The sequence below is a fragment of the Nuphar pumila genome, chromosome 4 (genome assembly GCF_984573655.1).
Source record: "Nuphar pumila chromosome 4, dmNupPumi1.hap1.1, whole genome shotgun sequence".
Taxonomy (NCBI): domain Eukaryota; kingdom Viridiplantae; phylum Streptophyta; class Magnoliopsida; order Nymphaeales; family Nymphaeaceae; genus Nuphar; species Nuphar pumila.
In genome coordinates, this window is record NC_143252.1 from 20,071,378 (window position 1) to 20,090,112 (window position 18,735).

The 18,735-nt window shown below is 35.2% G+C and overlaps 1 protein-coding gene across 4 annotated transcripts in view; it reads right to left on the reverse strand.

Annotated features, from left to right (window-relative positions):
- LOC149839580 (uncharacterized) overlaps positions 1-14,833 on the reverse strand; it is a 54,944-nt gene extending 40,111 nt beyond the window's left edge. For 3 of the 4 annotated variants that reach the window (XR_016431335.1, XM_090002640.1, XM_090002641.1), the window contains exons 1-13: positions 14,556-14,833; positions 12,841-12,910; positions 12,080-12,706; positions 11,794-11,979; positions 11,549-11,662; positions 9,702-9,760; positions 9,459-9,525; positions 9,212-9,263; positions 9,032-9,124; positions 8,772-8,855; positions 8,033-8,457; positions 4,105-4,166; positions 2,595-2,664 (exon numbers count right to left, since the gene is read on the reverse strand). Coding sequence is in view for 3 of the 4 variants with exons in the window: in XM_090002640.1 (XP_089858766.1) it covers positions 2,595-2,664; positions 4,105-4,166; positions 8,033-8,457; positions 8,772-8,855; positions 9,032-9,124; positions 9,212-9,263; positions 9,459-9,525; positions 9,702-9,760; positions 11,549-11,662; positions 11,794-11,979; positions 12,080-12,706; positions 12,841-12,910; positions 14,556-14,608 (1,962 nt within the window). In the remaining variant the exon portion in view is untranslated. Of the gene's footprint in view, positions 1-2,594; positions 2,665-4,104; positions 4,167-8,032; positions 8,458-8,771; positions 8,856-9,031; positions 9,125-9,211; positions 9,264-9,458; positions 9,526-9,701; positions 9,761-11,548; positions 11,663-11,793; positions 11,980-12,079; positions 12,739-12,840; positions 12,911-14,555 lie in introns of all 4 variants that reach the window. The other variant, XM_090002643.1, reaches the window with a different exon arrangement.
- Positions 14,834-18,735: the final 3,902 nt, after the last annotated feature.

The window sequence follows — 18,735 nt, forward strand, 5'->3', positions numbered from 1 at the left end:
TCCTCTCTCCATAATATATATGTATATACATATGTATAATTATTTCTTGTTAGATTGCTCTTGTTTTGCTCTATTTTTTCAGGTTTTTCCTAAGAAATGATGATATTGAAGATCCTAAAGATTCTTTGTATATTGGAACATATGATTGAAGAGCCAAAACCTCATTTAAAGAAGCAACTTGATGAAAAATTTGTTATGTAATGGGTTTTTTTATTGTAATTACAAACTTACAGTGAGGCACCGAAAGTTTGAGTAGGGTGTTAAGATGAATGTACTTTTATATGTATATACGTATATGCATATGTACATATATTAATATATATATATATATTTTTTATATATATATATATAGATAATATATATAATATATATACAATGATATATATTATATATTTAGTCAACCTAGGTTGACTATGTTTAGCCGTTGGAGGCTAGTCCAATGGCTAGAATTTTAGTTGTTGGACTAGCTTCCAACGGCTAGAAGGCCACTCTCCTTTAATCTCTCTCTCCTCTCCTCTTTTGCCTATATATATGGGTGGGTGAGTGCTTTTGTAGAGTGAGAGAGTGATGAGTAGTATTAGGTATTTTTTGTGTGTTTTGACTTTTGAGAGTTATGTAAATGTAATTGTTTTGGGATGAAGGCGTAGTTTTTGTTGTTGTTTGAGAGTTATGTAAATGTAATTTTTTTTTTGTATTTTATTTGTGTTCTTTATTAATGAAAATACTCACACATATTCAATATGCTTCACCTTTGTTGTAATGGTCTTGTACAAATGCATTATGTTTCAACTCTTGGAGATCTTTTTAGAGTTCCACCTCATAGGCAAAGGTGCATGCCTCAGTGAGCATTACGCTTCAGCCCTGTGCTTTGAGGCAAGAAGCATAAGCATTGCCTTGAGATGTTCGCTTTATACCTCGAAGTGCAAGTACTTAACATTGGTCCTAAGGTGTCTTTTGTGGTTGCACCTATTATTGGATAGAGGGGGTGGGATTTGAACCTGCCACCTCTCTTTTTTAAAGAAACGTCCTACCCTTTGGGTAAGACTTCAATGTTCACCCTTTTTATGTGAAGATATGTTACATAACCAATATGGACTACACATTCACAAAATAGGAAAAACAAAAAAATATCAAATCTTAAACGAGCTTTGGCAAACTTTCATGGTTCAAGCTCAAGTTCGGCTTGTATTAGTTAAATGAGCCTCAAACTAGGCTCATTCTGCAGCCATAGTGTTGCTTATGTTGCCCTCATTAATATGATATCGCATGTAATAGGTTACATTGCTTCTGTGCTCATTGCCCTAAGATCTCGGTTGCCCTGCCGACCTTCATGTAATGTTGCCTTTCGTTATACTTCCACCAACCAACCCGCTCAAGGTTGCTAAAGCTTTTATAAGTTGTCCAATGCTCTTAGGTGTTGCACGTGGCCCGCCAAAAGCTAAGCCCATTACACTAGACTACTTGATGAGGATGTTGATTGAGAGAAATCACGTGGAACCAAAGTTAAGGGATGAAAAGAAAGAACAGAACAATTTTGACAAAGCCAAACTGTTTCATTATCACTTTCACTGTGATTGTGGTAAAAGCAACTGATAAGAGAGTCCAAGAGACTTTCTTTTAGTTATTTGGCAGACTATATAATTAATCTATTATATTAAACTTGAATTTTGGTGCAATATTTATAGTAACAATTTTATTATGGAGTGGTTTGTTGTTCAAGTATGTATTTTCCAATTACATAGATATATTAGTTTCTTTTGGCTTATGCACTCTCCTTTTTTATTTTTATTATTTATTGAGAATTCGCTTTAGTTTCTTTGTCAATATTTTTTACTTTGATTTTTCCCATGCCTTTTTATACAAATGCAATATGGCACAAAAGACGTGTATCTAAATGCCTTGCAGCACCTTTTTTCACAACATCAGACAAGTTAAGGAGTACCTACATAAGGTGAGACAAGTTAAGGAGTACCTACATAAGGTCAGCTGTCTCACTTCAAACATATAGGCTACTTAATATAGCATAGGAATATCACAAAAGCCTTTCTCCGATGAGGTGCCCATTTGCTTTTAATAAACAGATCTCCACACAAAAGAAAAGCAACACATGGCTGTTTAATAAAGCATAAGAAAAAATAGAACACTCAGATAATATTCATGCATAAAGCTGACTAAAGGTGAAAACCACTCGATTTACCTCCAGTATTTCCCTAGAACATACTGACAAGGGTAAACATCAGATGCAAAAGGTACATACAAAACATTCCAAGCAGGTACACGTCACAACTACAACCACCAATATCAATTTCATGGCAATAGCAGAAAGGGCTTTGCTCAGCAAAACATAAACATAAGTGGTTTTTCTCAAAGATGCACGAGATCTTGGAATCTTTTTAAAGTAAAACATACATTTTTAAAACTTAAAAATTGATTTTTTTTATTAATGATAACATTTTTAAATTGATTATTTTCAATGTACACAATAACAAGGAGTTTCCTGTATCTGAAAAAAAATCTCCAAAAACATGATATATTGATAATATCATGACATTAGGTGCAACATATCTCAATATACATCTGGTTGGTAGACAAACCTTTGCACTCAAAAGACGCCTATTATCCTGTTTGACCATCTCCATTAGTGCTGTCTCCAACTCTTCAGCCCTATCAAAGCATAGCAAACCCAGACAAACACCAAATTTAAGTGTGAAAGTATAACTAAAAAGGCTGTAAACTGGACATTTTTCAAAAAAATAAATAGCTTTAACAATATTATATATATAATTTATTTGTCTGTTATTTATATGTGAATGTATGGAAGTACATATGGATGAGAAACTAAAATTTTAAATTAATTCCACATCCATGTCTTCACTAGAACCAAATTCTTGCATATCTGTTTTGTTATCATAACCTTCTTTCTTGATGTCAAAGACCAGAAGCTACGCACAAATTCTCATTGGATGTTGGCAATTCTTAACAGTGATGGCTATTCATTTAAGTATTCAGATAGCACCACTGGGAAATTCTCAGATTCCCTACGTATACATTATTGCAGCTCGGATGAGTACCAGCGCAAATGGAAGTTATTAGGAGATATGCAAAAGAACTAATCTACCCTTACTTTGCAAAAGAGATGATTTTACAACACCTAATGAAGAGAAGGTTTGTGAAGTATGGTCGTCATGAAGAGGATAAGGAATTGGAGGGGGCTTGTGATGGAGGTGCAACATTGCAAGGAACATTTTGGTTGGTAGAAGATCAAATCAAGAGATAATTCTGAGTGAAGGGATCATTCTGGTTGGTTGCTACTAGAAGGAGCAGAAACAGGAAACTGCACTGATTAACGCTAAGAAAGTCCCGCTGGAATCATCATAGAAAAGCAATCGAAAGATCACACACACCTGAACCTAGACAGAAAAATTAGTAGTTCACACAAAGAGGTCAGAGGAGGTACTGATAAAATGGGAGAAAGGGTATAGATGATGGGCCAGGTTTTATGGGATTTAGTGATGAAGTGCAATATGGTAAGCGTGACTAGATAAGGGTTAAATAAAAGTAACTGCACATAATGGGATGAGCTTCACATAGATTCTTTTTCCTCCATTTTTTAAAAACATTAGATGCTAAACCATAATTTTTAAAAGGCCCGTTGGTTTTTTTATTTTGGTTTTTTCTCAAAGTAGGTCCCTTCAAGGAAATCTCCTGATTTATAATTTAACTTATAATGAATAACAAGGGCTTTTGTATTTTAGAATCATAAATGGATCTTTTGAGTTGGAAGTTTACCCATCTTTTTTTTTCCATGAAATATCCTCAGTATGCATCAATTATTTTCCAACTCAGACAATTCAACCATGACTTCGTCTAATTCAGTCAAACCAATTTGAACAGTCTTTTACATTGCACAACATGATATGATTTGTATTCTTGTTAGTAACCAAACATCTCAAGCTATGTAATCAATACTAGAAAAACCTAATTCCATTATCACCCTTAAAAGGAGAATCTCATAAAACCACATTTTCAGAGGGAAAAAGGACCACCTCACACCCACAAAAGAAGAGAAGTAAGAAAATTAGATGCTGCAGAGTTTTTACAAACCTTAAGACAGCAGATCTTTTCTCCTCTAATAAGCTGCATAGTTCAACCTTCAACCACACCACCTGGTCAATATTTAGTCTTTTCAGGAAGCTGATTATAATAATGAAAAGAGCAGCACGTGAATTCACCAAATGGCATTATGAATCATTTGTATTGCAGGAAACTGAAAAGGTTAAAGGTGCATGTTCAAGACAAATTTTATATAGCTTCAACTTTTCTGGCTAGAAGTATAAATGGTAAAGAAGCATGTATAAAACTAATTTTTTACCAAAGGAAGGTAAGCATTTCAAGAACATCTAGCTCACTAAGAAGAATAGAATAGCTAGCATGCAATGTAATCATATGCCTTTCTATTTTAACATGCTGCTAATAAATTCAATTTGACAAAAACAAATGTCAGAAACAAAACAGCATTATTATGATGTACATTCTGAAAAATATTCTCCTATCATGGTACCTCAGAAACTATAATCTCAATCAAATCATATCCAAAATATAAGAGAACCAAACATATTATAATGAAAAAAGGGAGAAAGAAAAGGAAAGGAAAAAGAGTCCCAACTCAACTGTTATGAAAGTTGTTGACTGTCTAGGAAATAACGATCCAGAGATTAGATGCATGAACATTAATATAACTTCACAAACATAATCTTGAAAAACAGATTAAAGCAGTTGATTAAAATATTTGCATTTTATTACTAGATAAGTTAATTCCTCCTGTTCTAAGTAGTCAAAAGCACTAGTTGGTGCCTAGGCGCCAGCCCCCTAAAAGTCCTAGTTGGTGTCAAGGCGGGACTAGTCGGGACCAAAAAAAGAAAAAATTAAAAAATTAAACAGTTACGACAAATTCTTAAAAATAATATAAAATACATATTTAACATACTTTATGAATCTACACAACTAGAACTTATAAAAAATCATGAATGAATCTAAACAATCAAAACATAATTATATTTTTAACATTCAATTTCATCTAAAGAAATATTTGTTTAGCTGTGTCACCTAGAAACACACAAAAGAATAAAATTATTTAAAATAAATATAAAAATAAGAAAAAACTACTGGAAATTTTAAATATTTAAAAATACCCAAACAAAGAATTATTATAATGTTTTAAATAGTATAAAAACAAATGTAGAATAGAAACTTTGGTGCCCCTCCCCCAACCTAGAGAGTTGCCTAGGCACCTAGGCACTCTTAGGCGGTAGACTTGCACCTAGGTGACCTAGGTGGCCTAGGCGGGATTTTAACTACATAGCTCATGTTCACAACTAGCATATTGCTTATAAATAAAAGATGAATTATTTATGTACTCAAACTCTAGCACTTACCAAAAAACATTCAAAAAACAGAAAAAGTACATGAAAGTTCATTGAGTCAAAAAAACATCAGTTCAACAAGGATGTGCCTGGATCCTCTGTTTATGTCTGGCGAACTCTAAAAACAGTACCTATCTCTTTCCATATTTTATTATCCTGGAAACCACACCTAAGTTCAGAAGAGAATAATGCACGATATCAAGAGCACATTACAAGAAGTTAAGCAAATGAACAAACATATAGACAGTTGCATGGTTTGCAATTTATTGGAAGGCAGAAAATCCAGAAGAATCAGACCCAAGCGAAAGAAATCCTACATCAGAGGCCAATTGTGTCACCCTATCAACTGTAATAATGTAATTGCAAGAATTTATTAATTAATCTAAATAAGAATAGTACCCGGACTATAGATCAACATTCTAATCAACAATATAGGATTGGAAGGGATTGCAAGTTGCATGCATGTAGTTGATGTAAGATGCTTTAAGCAGTCACAGAACTAACACAAGAGCTCTCATGTCTGGATGTTCTGTGGTTAAAGCAACACCAAACATTCAAGACATCACAAAATTCATGGAAGTCCACTTCTAACCCAATTGAAGTCTAGAAAAGAAGATTGAATCTTTTACGTGCATGAAAGATGTTACCTCATGGAGGCATAGTCGAGACAAAAAGAGGGAACCTAGTGGCATCAAAATTATACATAAGGGACAGTAATATCCAAATAGTTTGATCACTTTTTTGTGGCTCTTAAATCATTTTAAGACTTTCAACCCCCAAATGATATATTCTATTGAGACCATCCAGTCCTTCATTTCACTCATATTGGAAAAGAGATTTTGATCTCCTTGCTACGTCAATAATAACTGACAGCAACAATAAAAATTCTCTCTTGAATAAATCTTCCAGATATGCCTGAGACTGTAAAGGAGGAGAATATCCTGCATCAACCTCAAACAGAACTGATGAACTTCAGCAATCACAAAATGGCACTAAAATAATGTAATCCCCATTGGATTTTTAAAATAAAATAAATACGAAAAAAAATCCCCATAGAATATGCAGTTAGGCAAAGTCAACTAAAACTGGAAACTGTTTCAAATCCAGGTTGAAACAAACAGCTACCTCCCATCAACGAATTTTGTCACCCTGCTGAATTTGACAGAAATCAGTTGTAAATGCTACAGTTTCTTCATATAGCTATATAAGGATTTGAAATAAGGACCTGATAAAAAATGACAGCAGGACCAGCAATATGACTGAATTTTACTAAAAATGATTTATTAAAGCCCAATTGACCTTTTAGAGAAAAAGCCAAAAAGGAACACCAAAACACCATTGCTAACAAAATTAAACCTGGAGGAGACAACAGTCTAAGGAAAAAGAATTTGTAACAAGAACACAATAGTGGAGAAGCAAAGGAAACAGGCTGCTAAGTGGAAACAAGATCTCCATGCAGGTGATCACCAAACAAACCTAAAAGATCAAAATCCTTTCAGAAAAGAAAAGAATTTTCCCTATCAATCCAATAAAGAGAACAAAATCAGTTTGGCAGATTAGCCTTTTCATATAAGTAACAGTTTAGACGTGTTATTCCTCAATATGTTAGCAAAAGTTGACCGGATCATTTTACAAAGTATCTCATTAAAATCAGCACTGTCATTTTCTCATTCAATATCACCAATGCGTATGGTAGATGCCAGCAGGCAGGCGTTGTGAAGAACAAGATTCTTTGTACAGAACTAAAAAATACAACCACATAAGTCATGACTAACTCAAGATAATTGGATCAAAAAATATAATATTCTAAATACCATATACTCTAAGGCCATAAAAAAACTATTTAACTTTTGAGTAGGGGTGGGCAACGGGCCAGGCGGACAAATGGGCCAAGCTGATCCGCCCCGCCATGGGCCGGGCTTGGGCCAAGGTTTTAGGCCCGGGCCCGTTAGGTACTGGGCTGAAACCCGGCCCGTTATATATGTGGACTGGGTCTGGACCAGGCCGATGGGCCTGAGTTATTTATTCATTTTTTAATAATATAAAAATTAAAAAATTAACTATTGCATGATAACTTGCTAACTATTACCATTTACCTAATTAGTTACATTAATTTTATGGAAACTAAAAAGATAATGGGTGCATGAGAAGTTGGGAACTTGCTAATTATTACTATTTACAAATGGATTTGGGCCGGGCTGCGCAGGACCCGGCCCGTTGGGCCAATGGGCTGAGCCATGGGTTGCACTTCAAACCCGAGCCCGTTAAGAATCGGGCCAAAACCCGGCCTGTTAGTAAACGTGCTGGGCCATCTCCAGGCCAGCCCAATGCTCACCCCTACTTTTGAGATTCATGCATGCCGATAGTGAATCATATATCCTTCTTTAATTTGGAAAGATACTTTTTCAAATCTAGCATGCCTCATTGACTTTGAGGATCATTATGTCAGTTTCTATAACTAGTGCAGAAAATCTGACATCGTGTAAATTGGACCTGTAACCCATGAAGTCAGTACTTACAAAAGCAAAAGGCAGAATTCAAAATTATCTTGACCAAATATGCAAGATAAAATGATATCTCCAATTTTCACAATATTACAAATACCATACCTGCTGCTGAAGGTCTGGGCCAGAACTTGCATCAGTTTCACCTGTTAGACTACGAATTAACTCATCTATATTTGTTGATCCAGATTCCAAGATGCATGGATTTCCATTTTCATGCATTTCGTCTGAGCTCCCCATGGATTGAGACTTGGTCAATACTGACCCAGGATCCCGCTTGAAACTGTACAACTTGGAAGCAAGACCCTGAGAATCCTTCCAAATACGGAGCTCTTTGGTACGCTCATCAATAGCAGCCACTACTGCCGGTCGATGTTTTGTCCGTAATTCTTGCAATTTCACTTCAGTCACAGCCTGATAGCCCATGCAAGCGGTCAAAACAAGCTGACTACTGTCGAAGGTTGAGCCAGCCAAAGACTGCAACAAAGTAACTGCATCTCCTGCATCTTTTGTGGTGACCAGTGCAGGACCTATCCATTACAGAGGAAATGAATAATTTCAGGCCCACAAATATGTGCAACAAGGAGCCAATATCTTGTAAATGACATCAGCTATCCCACAGAAGATGCCCCTTGAAAACCTACTAAAGGATCACACAGATATAATGTTAAAAAACAAAAAGCCCAAAGGAAATTTTTCTTTGCTTCAGAAAACAAGAAAATTATATGAGTTCTGCATCATTCTAGCCAAATGCTCAAATTGTATTTGGTAACTTTCCAGTGTCAGATATTAACTACTGTAAATAGACAAAATTCAAAAAACCAAAGCATGGATTACCCAGTACCATATAACTCCAAGAGAGCAAGAGCTGTTCGAAATAGCATGACACGGTTCCCATCAAATAAAAGTACATCCCACACCCGAAGAACTGAAGTCAAGGACAACAATCAAAAAGTCAAAATAATTTGCAGACATATGAAAAAGCACCTTACATGATCAATATCTTAGGCCAATTATGCGACACATGCATACAAAATATAATCTGCTGAATACCGATACAAATTGTACTATTGACACCCATATGAGCACAACATAAAACCTCACCACTCTCCCAGGGCAACATATTTACAAAAATTGCGAGAAACCAAGGTCCGGTAACCCATGCGACTTGGACTCCCAAGTAGTCCAGATGATTAACTGCACCAAAAGCACAGCAAGCATGAGAATTGGTGATAATTTTGAGAACATAAAGTTATGATTTGGAATGGATGACACAAGGCCAACCTAGTTTGGGAAATCTCTCTCTCACCAACTCCTCAAAAACAAGTTGGTCTACCTGAAGAACATCAAAAGGCAACTAACATAAAATTCTTGAACTATAAGATACTTACGAATGAACTTAATCAGTTGATATTTTACTGCCAATAGACCAGATAACATGGGGGACATGAGAAAAAAATGGATTGCTAGAAGATTCCAGGAAAGAACATATTTGGAACTAGAAAGGAAAAAAAGGTGCTACTCATTCAACCTGTGATTCAATCATTTCCTCCGAGTAGTATCCATCAAAATATTCATCAATTATACCAATCAAGGTCCTGACAAATTAAAAGAAAGAAGACGATAGTGACAAAAACAAACATAAAAGTATGGTAAGAAGAGTAAGGGAAAACAAGATCAAATATGAAGAATTAAATTCTCAAAAGAATGCCTTCCAGAAAGTGAAACAGAAAATTGAACACAAAGAATGCCAATGGAAAATATGTGGACCTACCAGAAAGCATTCTCTTCAGGCATCAACAGAAGTAGTAAACCAGCAAAGAAATTCATAGCCTGCATATAGATAACCAAATCCAATGAAGATTCTAAATACTAGTCCAAAACAACATCTAACCAGAGTTACCATGTAAACCTGAACAGCAGAATCTGGTGCACACAAAGAAAAGAGAGTAAATACATGATGCCATTTTTGGGGGAGGGAGGGGGGAAAGGGCAGAGGGAGCAAAACTAGTTTCAACTTTAAAATGTAGTCACAAATATTGGCAATATTTTGACTTTATTGAGAAACAGCCAAAATATAAAAGTATTAATCATGATATATTGAATCTTAATTTGCAGCAATTTTATCATAAATTTTAGACAAAAACACAGTAAAATGATTTAATCAAAATATCAAAGGGTACATTCGTAAATGCCCATTTCTTATTCTTAAAAAATTACTTTTAGTGCAAAATTTACAAAAAGAGTGTCATTTTATAACCACAGTGTTGGGTGGCTCCTCCCTTCATGATCAATATAGGATTATTTAATCCCCAAGGACGTGGAAACGGAAAATTAAAAACTAGAGCTTCAATGGAACATTAGAATATGATTGTTTGAGCTCAACTGTATTTGTGATTCTGCCGGTCACAAGCGTGTGTTCGGGAAATCTGCGGTTTAAAACATAGTCACATTGATATTTCAAAATCTGATATCATGCCAAAAATAACAATAATTCAAGATATTACCTTTTTAAAAAATATTGCATTTTGTCATGATAGTGTTGTAACAATTTTTCAAAGTTTTAAATATTATTTACATTTCCATTTGTATATGAAATATTTTTATATTTTAAATATCTAGATATTCGCCAAGACTTTCCCAAGAATGAGATTCGTGACTATGGTTTAAACTTTAAACTACAAAACATTTAAAAGAAAAGACTTCAATTGAGTGTTGGCAACCCACTGTCCATGTTACAGGGGAAATCAATTTTAAGGAATGAAGTGATGAAAAAGGGATAGACATAAAGACAAAGTACAATGCTAACCTAAGTGCAAACTGAGAAGCAACTGAGTGATAAAAGAATCCTTGACAGCATGAAAGAACCTAGGAAAGAGAACATGGCCTTGGTAGCTAGCTCTGATGTGATTTTTTCATTGTACACTTGCAGAAGAAATTTTGCATACATGGGCATATCATGCAATTTTTCATGCAAAGGCTTCTTCATGCAGGTGACAGGGCCTCCACTATAGCCACATCTTTTCAGTTAGACGACTGTGTCAGGATATAGAGATAATAAATAATCTTCTGGTGAATCAATGAAGCATATGACCTTAAAAGTCAGAAGTCAGAACTAAGAACAAGTGAATCGCATATTGTTGAAATAGGTCACCATATGAAAGGTCTATAGCAGCTGGCAAACAAACTGGTCAAGGCTTTCATAACCCCAGGACAATGAAGGAAAAAGAAATAGTATCTGACTACCTCGAAATACATGCAAACTGCAGCAATCAAAACAACTGAATGGGCATAATAGGCTTAAACCTATGCAAAATCAAACTCTTTCCTGTTATTTCTTTTTTGGAAAGCAGATTTCAAGCACATGACCTTTGCTCAACATTTTTGTCCCTTCTGTAAGTTTAATCTCATGGATTGGTTAGTATCTTAACTAATTAGTAATCACCATTCATGCAACCACATCATATAGTATAATGAGTCACAACACTGGTTAGGTCATCTTTTCCAGTTTCAATATATGGAATATCAGAGAAAGTTGAAGACATGTAAATATCCAAATTTTTCTAAGTCAATTACACAAACTAAAAGACGTAGTCATGAACCATTTGTAAATATGGATACCTGGCAATATCCAACAGAGGGATTGTGTCGAGCATATGCTGTAAGCAAACGCCTCAAGGCATTCCGACCATCCTCGTCCAAAGCGGGGTGACCTGGAAATGTTCGAGGCAAATCCTACACAAAATTTTGAAATTAACCCCATGACTAGCTTAACTAAGAATATCACATGCATTATAAGCAGAAGTCACACACATATCAAGAGTACTTTCCTAAGTTCAAAGCTTAAAAGTAAAGAAATTAGAAACCTTCTCTATCTGCCCCTTCCATTTTTCAGGTGCTCCTCTGTGGTGCTTGGTCGACCCTTTATTATCACTCTCTGAAAGAGAGTTGTCACCCTTGTTTTCTGATTCAGCACCACCTTCCACATCAAGAAGGTCGCTATAATAATTCTCAATCCTTCGTGCCTTGACACCAACATAGGCTTGCCATAGCTGCAAACAAAATATTCACAAAATCTTGAATCAAGACCAATACCAGCATTAGAAATTGTTCATCAACACTTGTAACATAGAAGAGAAACAGCAAGCATACCTCTCCCCTTAAAGCCATTGGAACCCCTCCACGGACGAGGCACTCCAACTCTTCTCTCCAAGGACCAAAAGTTTCTGGAACAGCTCCATCACCGATCAAACTTTTTGCTGAGTCAGGGTGTGTGTGATCATTTAGAAGTGCATCTTGATTTGGATCCGATCTCTCTATGTCATAAAATTCTTCCTCTGAATCCTCTTCAGAAGCCCCTGTATGAATTCTAACTGAACACCCCTGCTTTCCCGGCATTCTCTCCTCAATGGTTGAAAGATGATTGTTGCTGCCCAGATCTGACTCAGTTTTTCTCAAGATTTTTCTTTTCCTTACGCGAGCGCTCATCATGTGTTCAATTGTTCTAAGCAATGGCCTAACCTGTACCCATATTTGAACCTTATGGACCCTTGGCTCCTTGGTATCAGGTTCTTTTTCTGAAGCACTTTCCGTGATACTGGTGTCTTCGCTGGCACTCAAGCCATCCTCTTCAACACTTGCAACTGCCTCCTGCTCTATTTCACCAGCAGGCAAGCTAGAATCACCCTTTAAGGGGGACCCATCTTCCGGTAATTGAGCAAACTCTGCAAGATTTTCCAAGAAATGCTTCCATCTCTCTGATCTCTCTTCTTCCTCTTCCTATAATTTTTCTTTTTTTCTTTAGAAAGTGGCTGGTAATCAATACAAATTTAAACCAAATATCCAGCCAAACACCATAAAATTTCCAACATAACAAACTTTCATAATGAACTGCAAACAAGCAACAAGCATACCTTGTAGATGTTAGCATATTCACGATACCTCTGCAGGTGCTGCGGTCGCACAGCAAATCCATATGCATCCCTGTTACCCACAATTCACATTTTTTAACCAAAGAAAACACACAAAACATTGCCACCAAAACTGCTGCCGGATGAAAGACCCAGAAAATACTAAAACTACAGAATCATCAAGCCGTTCAAACTTCAAAAGAAATGCCTCCCCAATACACAAAAAAAAGTAGATAAAACCATACAATACAATAAGCATTATAGAATAACAACATGTGTATTGCCAATTTGCCATACCTGAGCTCAATTGCCATCAGAATATCATTTGACAAGTTCTTTTAACCCTTTCCTCCATCGCCACGTATATGGCTGGGAATCAGGGGCTACAAGAAATGTCATAGCCCTAATACACTAACCCAATTCGCGAGCAATCCATATCGAACACTCATATACATCAACAACCACCAATCAAAAACACATTAAGCACTAAATTAAGAACAAATCACAACAATCTTGCACCTAACAAAGAAGGGACAACGAGTGACCTTCAAACCTCTAAGTACATTCTAACGATTGTAACTAACTAGAATCTCACAATTCCACCAATCTTAAGCTTAACCGTTTCATCTACCAAACCATAAAAGAAGAATACACGAAACCAACAAGGGAACAAAACCTAAACTATGATGTAAACCCTAATTATGGATGGGTGAAAGAGATGATTGGTAAAAACACTAGAATTCCCAAAGGGAACGAAGAATGCACGTGGAGAAACGCGCATTCTCCATATCTCACATCCCCAAATCAACACGATTCGGAAGGTGCATTCTTCAAAGCCCAAAAGCTTCTGGATCTGACCAACACCCAAACGACACGAGAAGGAACCCAATCTCAAAGCACCAAAGAATGCGGTTCGGATCCAAGCGTAAAGCATATGAGATGGCAGTTTTTCATTCGTCCCCAGCCTAAATCCAAACCTAAAAGCATTTTAAACACGCACGCATGAAAATAGGTGGGATTCTCTCTCTCTCTCTCTCTCTCTCTCTCTCTCTCTCTCTCTCTCTCTCTCTCTCTCTCTCTCAAACAAAAAAAAAATCCTAATTATAGATGTGCGAAAGGGATAAATGGCAAAAACACTAGAATTCCCAAAGGAAATGAGAAATGCACGTCCACAAACACGCATTCTACACATCTACATCCCCAAATTACCACGATTCGAAAAGTGCATTCTTCAGAATCCTAAAACTTTTGGATCCGACCATAACCCACACAACACGAGAAACAGCCCAATTTCCGGAAATTGGCGTCCCAAAACCACAAAGATTCCCATAAACCTCGTTTCTCGATCTTTCACATTCCACCGTTCCTCGTCTCCCAAACAACGGAAAAAATAAACCGACAAGAAAAGGAGGAGGAGAAAACGGAAAGACAGTTCTCCGAAAGTCCCAGCAAAACAGAAACGGAAATTCCCTTCCATCCGTGCGGTTTCCCAGAGCAACGTGGCGAGATCTTGATTTTCACAGAAAAAAAAAACATCCGCAATATCACAAAACTGGCCCCGCCGCTCTTACGCGGATGACAGCATCCCAAGAACGATTTTGAACGGTTCAACGGAGATCTCGATCTCGACACGGATCTAGCGATCTCCCAAACACGATAACCAGAAAAAAAATCGTGATTTAGATCACAAAAAAGAGAGAGAAAGGAGAGTAACTTACCGTTTGTGTTCGAAGGTGACGAAGGGCAAGCTCAAGCTCTTCTTCCCTTTCATCTCTTGCCAATTCTCATGAGAAACTTCGCTCTCTTATTGCTTCTTGTGTTATTATTCTTATTATTTTTAGAAAAAAATAAAAAAAAATGAAGAAATAAATAGAATACTTAGGGAGCTCTTCCCCCTTCCTTCTTTTCCCACTTCTTTCGTCGGAGAAGGAACGCATATACTGGGGTTTTATTTTGCTGTTCTTCAGCAAGATAGAGAAATAGGGACTTCAGTATGAAGGGGGAGGGGTCTGGGGAAGGAGTTTATCTCATGTATGATAAATTACTGAAATACCCTTGAGTATCATATCACGACGCGCCTTTCCGACGATTGACGTCGGCGCTAATTATGGAGACTCGGTCGTTTGTTTTGTGGCAACATTAGATTCGGCACTAGTAGTAGGGATGTAAACGCTCCGGAATCAGGGCGGATTAGACAATACCAGATCCGATTAATCGGTTAAATGATTCGGATTTGAATTCGGATATTGAAAAGCTTATACCAAATTCAATTTTTTTTAGATCTAATCGGATTCGGATATCTATGAAATCCATGAATCCGTGGGATTCAGTAGTAAGAGTTCAAAACTATGTATGCGTCTGATCATTCTTGGATGTGGTCCTCTCTTAGCTGACTAAACATAATCTGACTTGGTTGAATATTAGATAAGATCCAGTCCATTAACATGCATAGATTCGGGGCTTCAAATGGGCCAGAAGAAAGTGGACCCATTTGCATGGGCCAGGATCAAGGGATCAAGATCAAATGGAAGTAACTCATTATACGTGTTGGAACAACTTGGATCCAATTTTCACAATGTCACATTCGGTGGTATTCATAATTTGAACCAGGTTGGTAGAGTTAATGTTTTGATTGCACAAGCTAGTCTATTTTTTTGCGATAGTAAGTGGTTATCTATGAGAAGTGGGAACACTTAAAAGGATGCCTATGAGAAGTAAGAGTATTGTTGTTTTTGCAATCGTAAGTGGTTAAGAATATTCAAGGTGTCATTTTCATTATAAGACAATTAAGAAATTTTTGAAATCTATTAAGAAAAAAAAATTGAAATTTTTGAAATCTAATAAGATGCGAGAGAATCGTTTACGGTGGTTTGGACATATTCGGTGAAGGCCTAATGATGCTCCAGTTAGAAGGTTAGAGAAATGGAAAATATATTAGTTAAAAGAGGTCGGGGTAGGCCTAGGAAGACTTGGATGGAGATGATAGGAAAGGATATGAATGCTTTGAACCTCACCGAGGACATGGCATTGGATAGAAATGATTGGAGGAAAAGGATTCATGTGGAAGACCCAAAATGATTTTTTTTTTTTGGTTCATATCGCTGACCCCAATTGTTTTGTGATGAAGGCGTAGTTGTTGTTGTTGTATTAAGAAAAAATTTATTGATTTTATATAAGAATTTATCTTAGGCCACATAGATTAGAAGTTTCATTGTGAATCTTGGTATAGTAGATTTTATTAGGAGGTCACTAAAGATCTTAAGTGATAATGGAACTATCATAACCTTCTTGAGTAACAAGAGATCAATCTTTTTTCGACACATGGAGTTAAAGTACTTTATTGTTAAAGAAATTATTGAGAATCATCTAATATATATTTATACAATTAGTACAAAGGATATGACTGTGGTTCTCCTTATTAAAAGACTAGCACCAGGATTATATTTTTAGCATGTAAAGGGGATGAATTTGTTTGATTCATTATGATGTATGACAATACATTAAGGTTATATGTGATCGCATTTGTGAAGCTAAATTGATTATCTATGACTTTGTGTATTGTTGATTCTGCATAAAGGATCTCTCATATTGTTAAAGATAATAACAGAATAATAATATTAAAGAACCAATAGAATGGGTTAGATACCAACATATTTATAAAGGTAATCTTAACATGCTAAAGCACTGAAAATGAATTATATTATAGTGCATGGAAATATGCATTTCATAAAGAAGTGTTAATTTTCATGACTTGTATGATTCATTCTTATGATACAGGATAGCATATGAACCCACATGAAAATTGAATTAGAATAACACTCAAACATTTATAAAGTGTTTTTCCATGTCGATAGGTCAAGTAAGAAAATGTTGAAATATGGATTGAATATAACTTGATGTGACCCAATTCGACATGGGTATATCATGGGATGACAATTCATGGGAGTTACAGTTATTGCAACTGCCCATGCAAGGCAACCACTAATAGTGGTAACCTCCAACTACAGGCCTCTACGAGAAGTCTATAAAAAGAAGCCTTCCCATTTGAGGATTCAATCATCTTTGATTATTATTTCTTCATTGTGTGACTAACTCCATATCATAACACGTGAAAATTCATAGAAACTCGCATCTTAGCGGTCTTCTAATGAATATGTGCTCTTATAACCAAACATGAAAAGATCAATGTAATGATTAATACACAATATAGTACACCAGTAATGTTAAATCATGCTTGATTATAAATCAAAACTTAAGGTACAATGAATGGACAAATACCTCTAATACTACCAACATGTCGGTGATGTTTATTTTTTTACTCCTCGAGTTACTCAAACTTACATATAGGTGTACAAATGAGGTTGCTCCTTATGCGTATTCATCGATGTGATCTAGTTCTAACATACGATCTATGGATCGACTTTCCACAAGTGTCCATGAATACACATGTGCCAAATAAATAGTGCAACAATACTCTTACCTCCTTTTCCACCCTAGCACATCTTTTCCTCTAATACACGATTGTTTTCCATTATTTTTTCTTGCTCTGATGGGGTCATAGTGATTCCTCAATCATGATAACTCTAGCATTTAACCTTTAAAGACATCCTCCTCCACTCTCAAATAACTATTAATATATGATTGAAAACTCTTAACTGATGTGCACTCGTTGGCTCCCTATGGAACTTAAATTCAATTATTCGTGTCACGTCTTACAATGTGATGATCAACTTAATATCTTAAAACTTGAATGTGTTGGTTGCTAGATTTTATAACTACGCAACAAACTTCCAAAGATTGTGACTAATGTTTCATAGTTTGACCTTCAATAATTTTTGAAAATGTATCTGATATAACTAATTATTTGCTTCATTCATTAGCGTTAGGAATCACTCGTGTGCTATAAACCAGTAGAATCAGTGTATGCAGGAAGTTAGATCTTCTAAATCTTTTGGCTACATATCCTATAATCATAATTAATTTTATGAAATCAATCACATGTCGTAATTTAATTATTAAGTATATAACTCGTATTTAAAACATACATGGCAAATTAATCATTGAATTACAACATTCAAAGAACTTGTCATATAAACATGCTTACACACATAAATATAACATTTTGAAGATTGAATTGCAATAATCAATCTAGTTATCCTTAATGCATACTTCAAACATACATAACAAACTAATCGATCAATTTTAATAATCAAACTAGTTATCCTAAAAACATGTATCACATACATATACACATACATATGATAATTTAATAAATGTATATATTAAAATTAGTTATCATAAAAAGTATGCTATATATATAACAGTTTAGTCAATGAATTGCAATACTCAATATAGTTATCTTATAAATAGGCTTTAAACACACACATATATTATGTAACATTTTAAACATTAAACTTAAACAATTAAACTAGTTATCGTAAAAATATGTTTCACACACACACACATATATATATATATATATATATATATGATAATGCAATGAATGTATATATTTAAGCTAGTTATCCTAAAAATATGTTTCACACGCACACACACACACACACACACACACACACACACATATATATATATATATATATATATATATATATATATATATATATATATATATATGACAGTTTAATTAATGAATTGCAATACTCAGCATAGTTTTCTTACAAATATATTTTAAACACATACATATGCATATATATATATATATGTGACAAATTAATGAATATATGTTCAAACTAGTTGCCCAAAAAATACGCTTCAAAAAAATTACTTATATATATAAAACATTTTAATCACTAATTGGATGTAAAATTAATAATGATTGCAAACATCATATATATATATATAATAACAAATGAAGAAAATACATGTCCACCAACATAG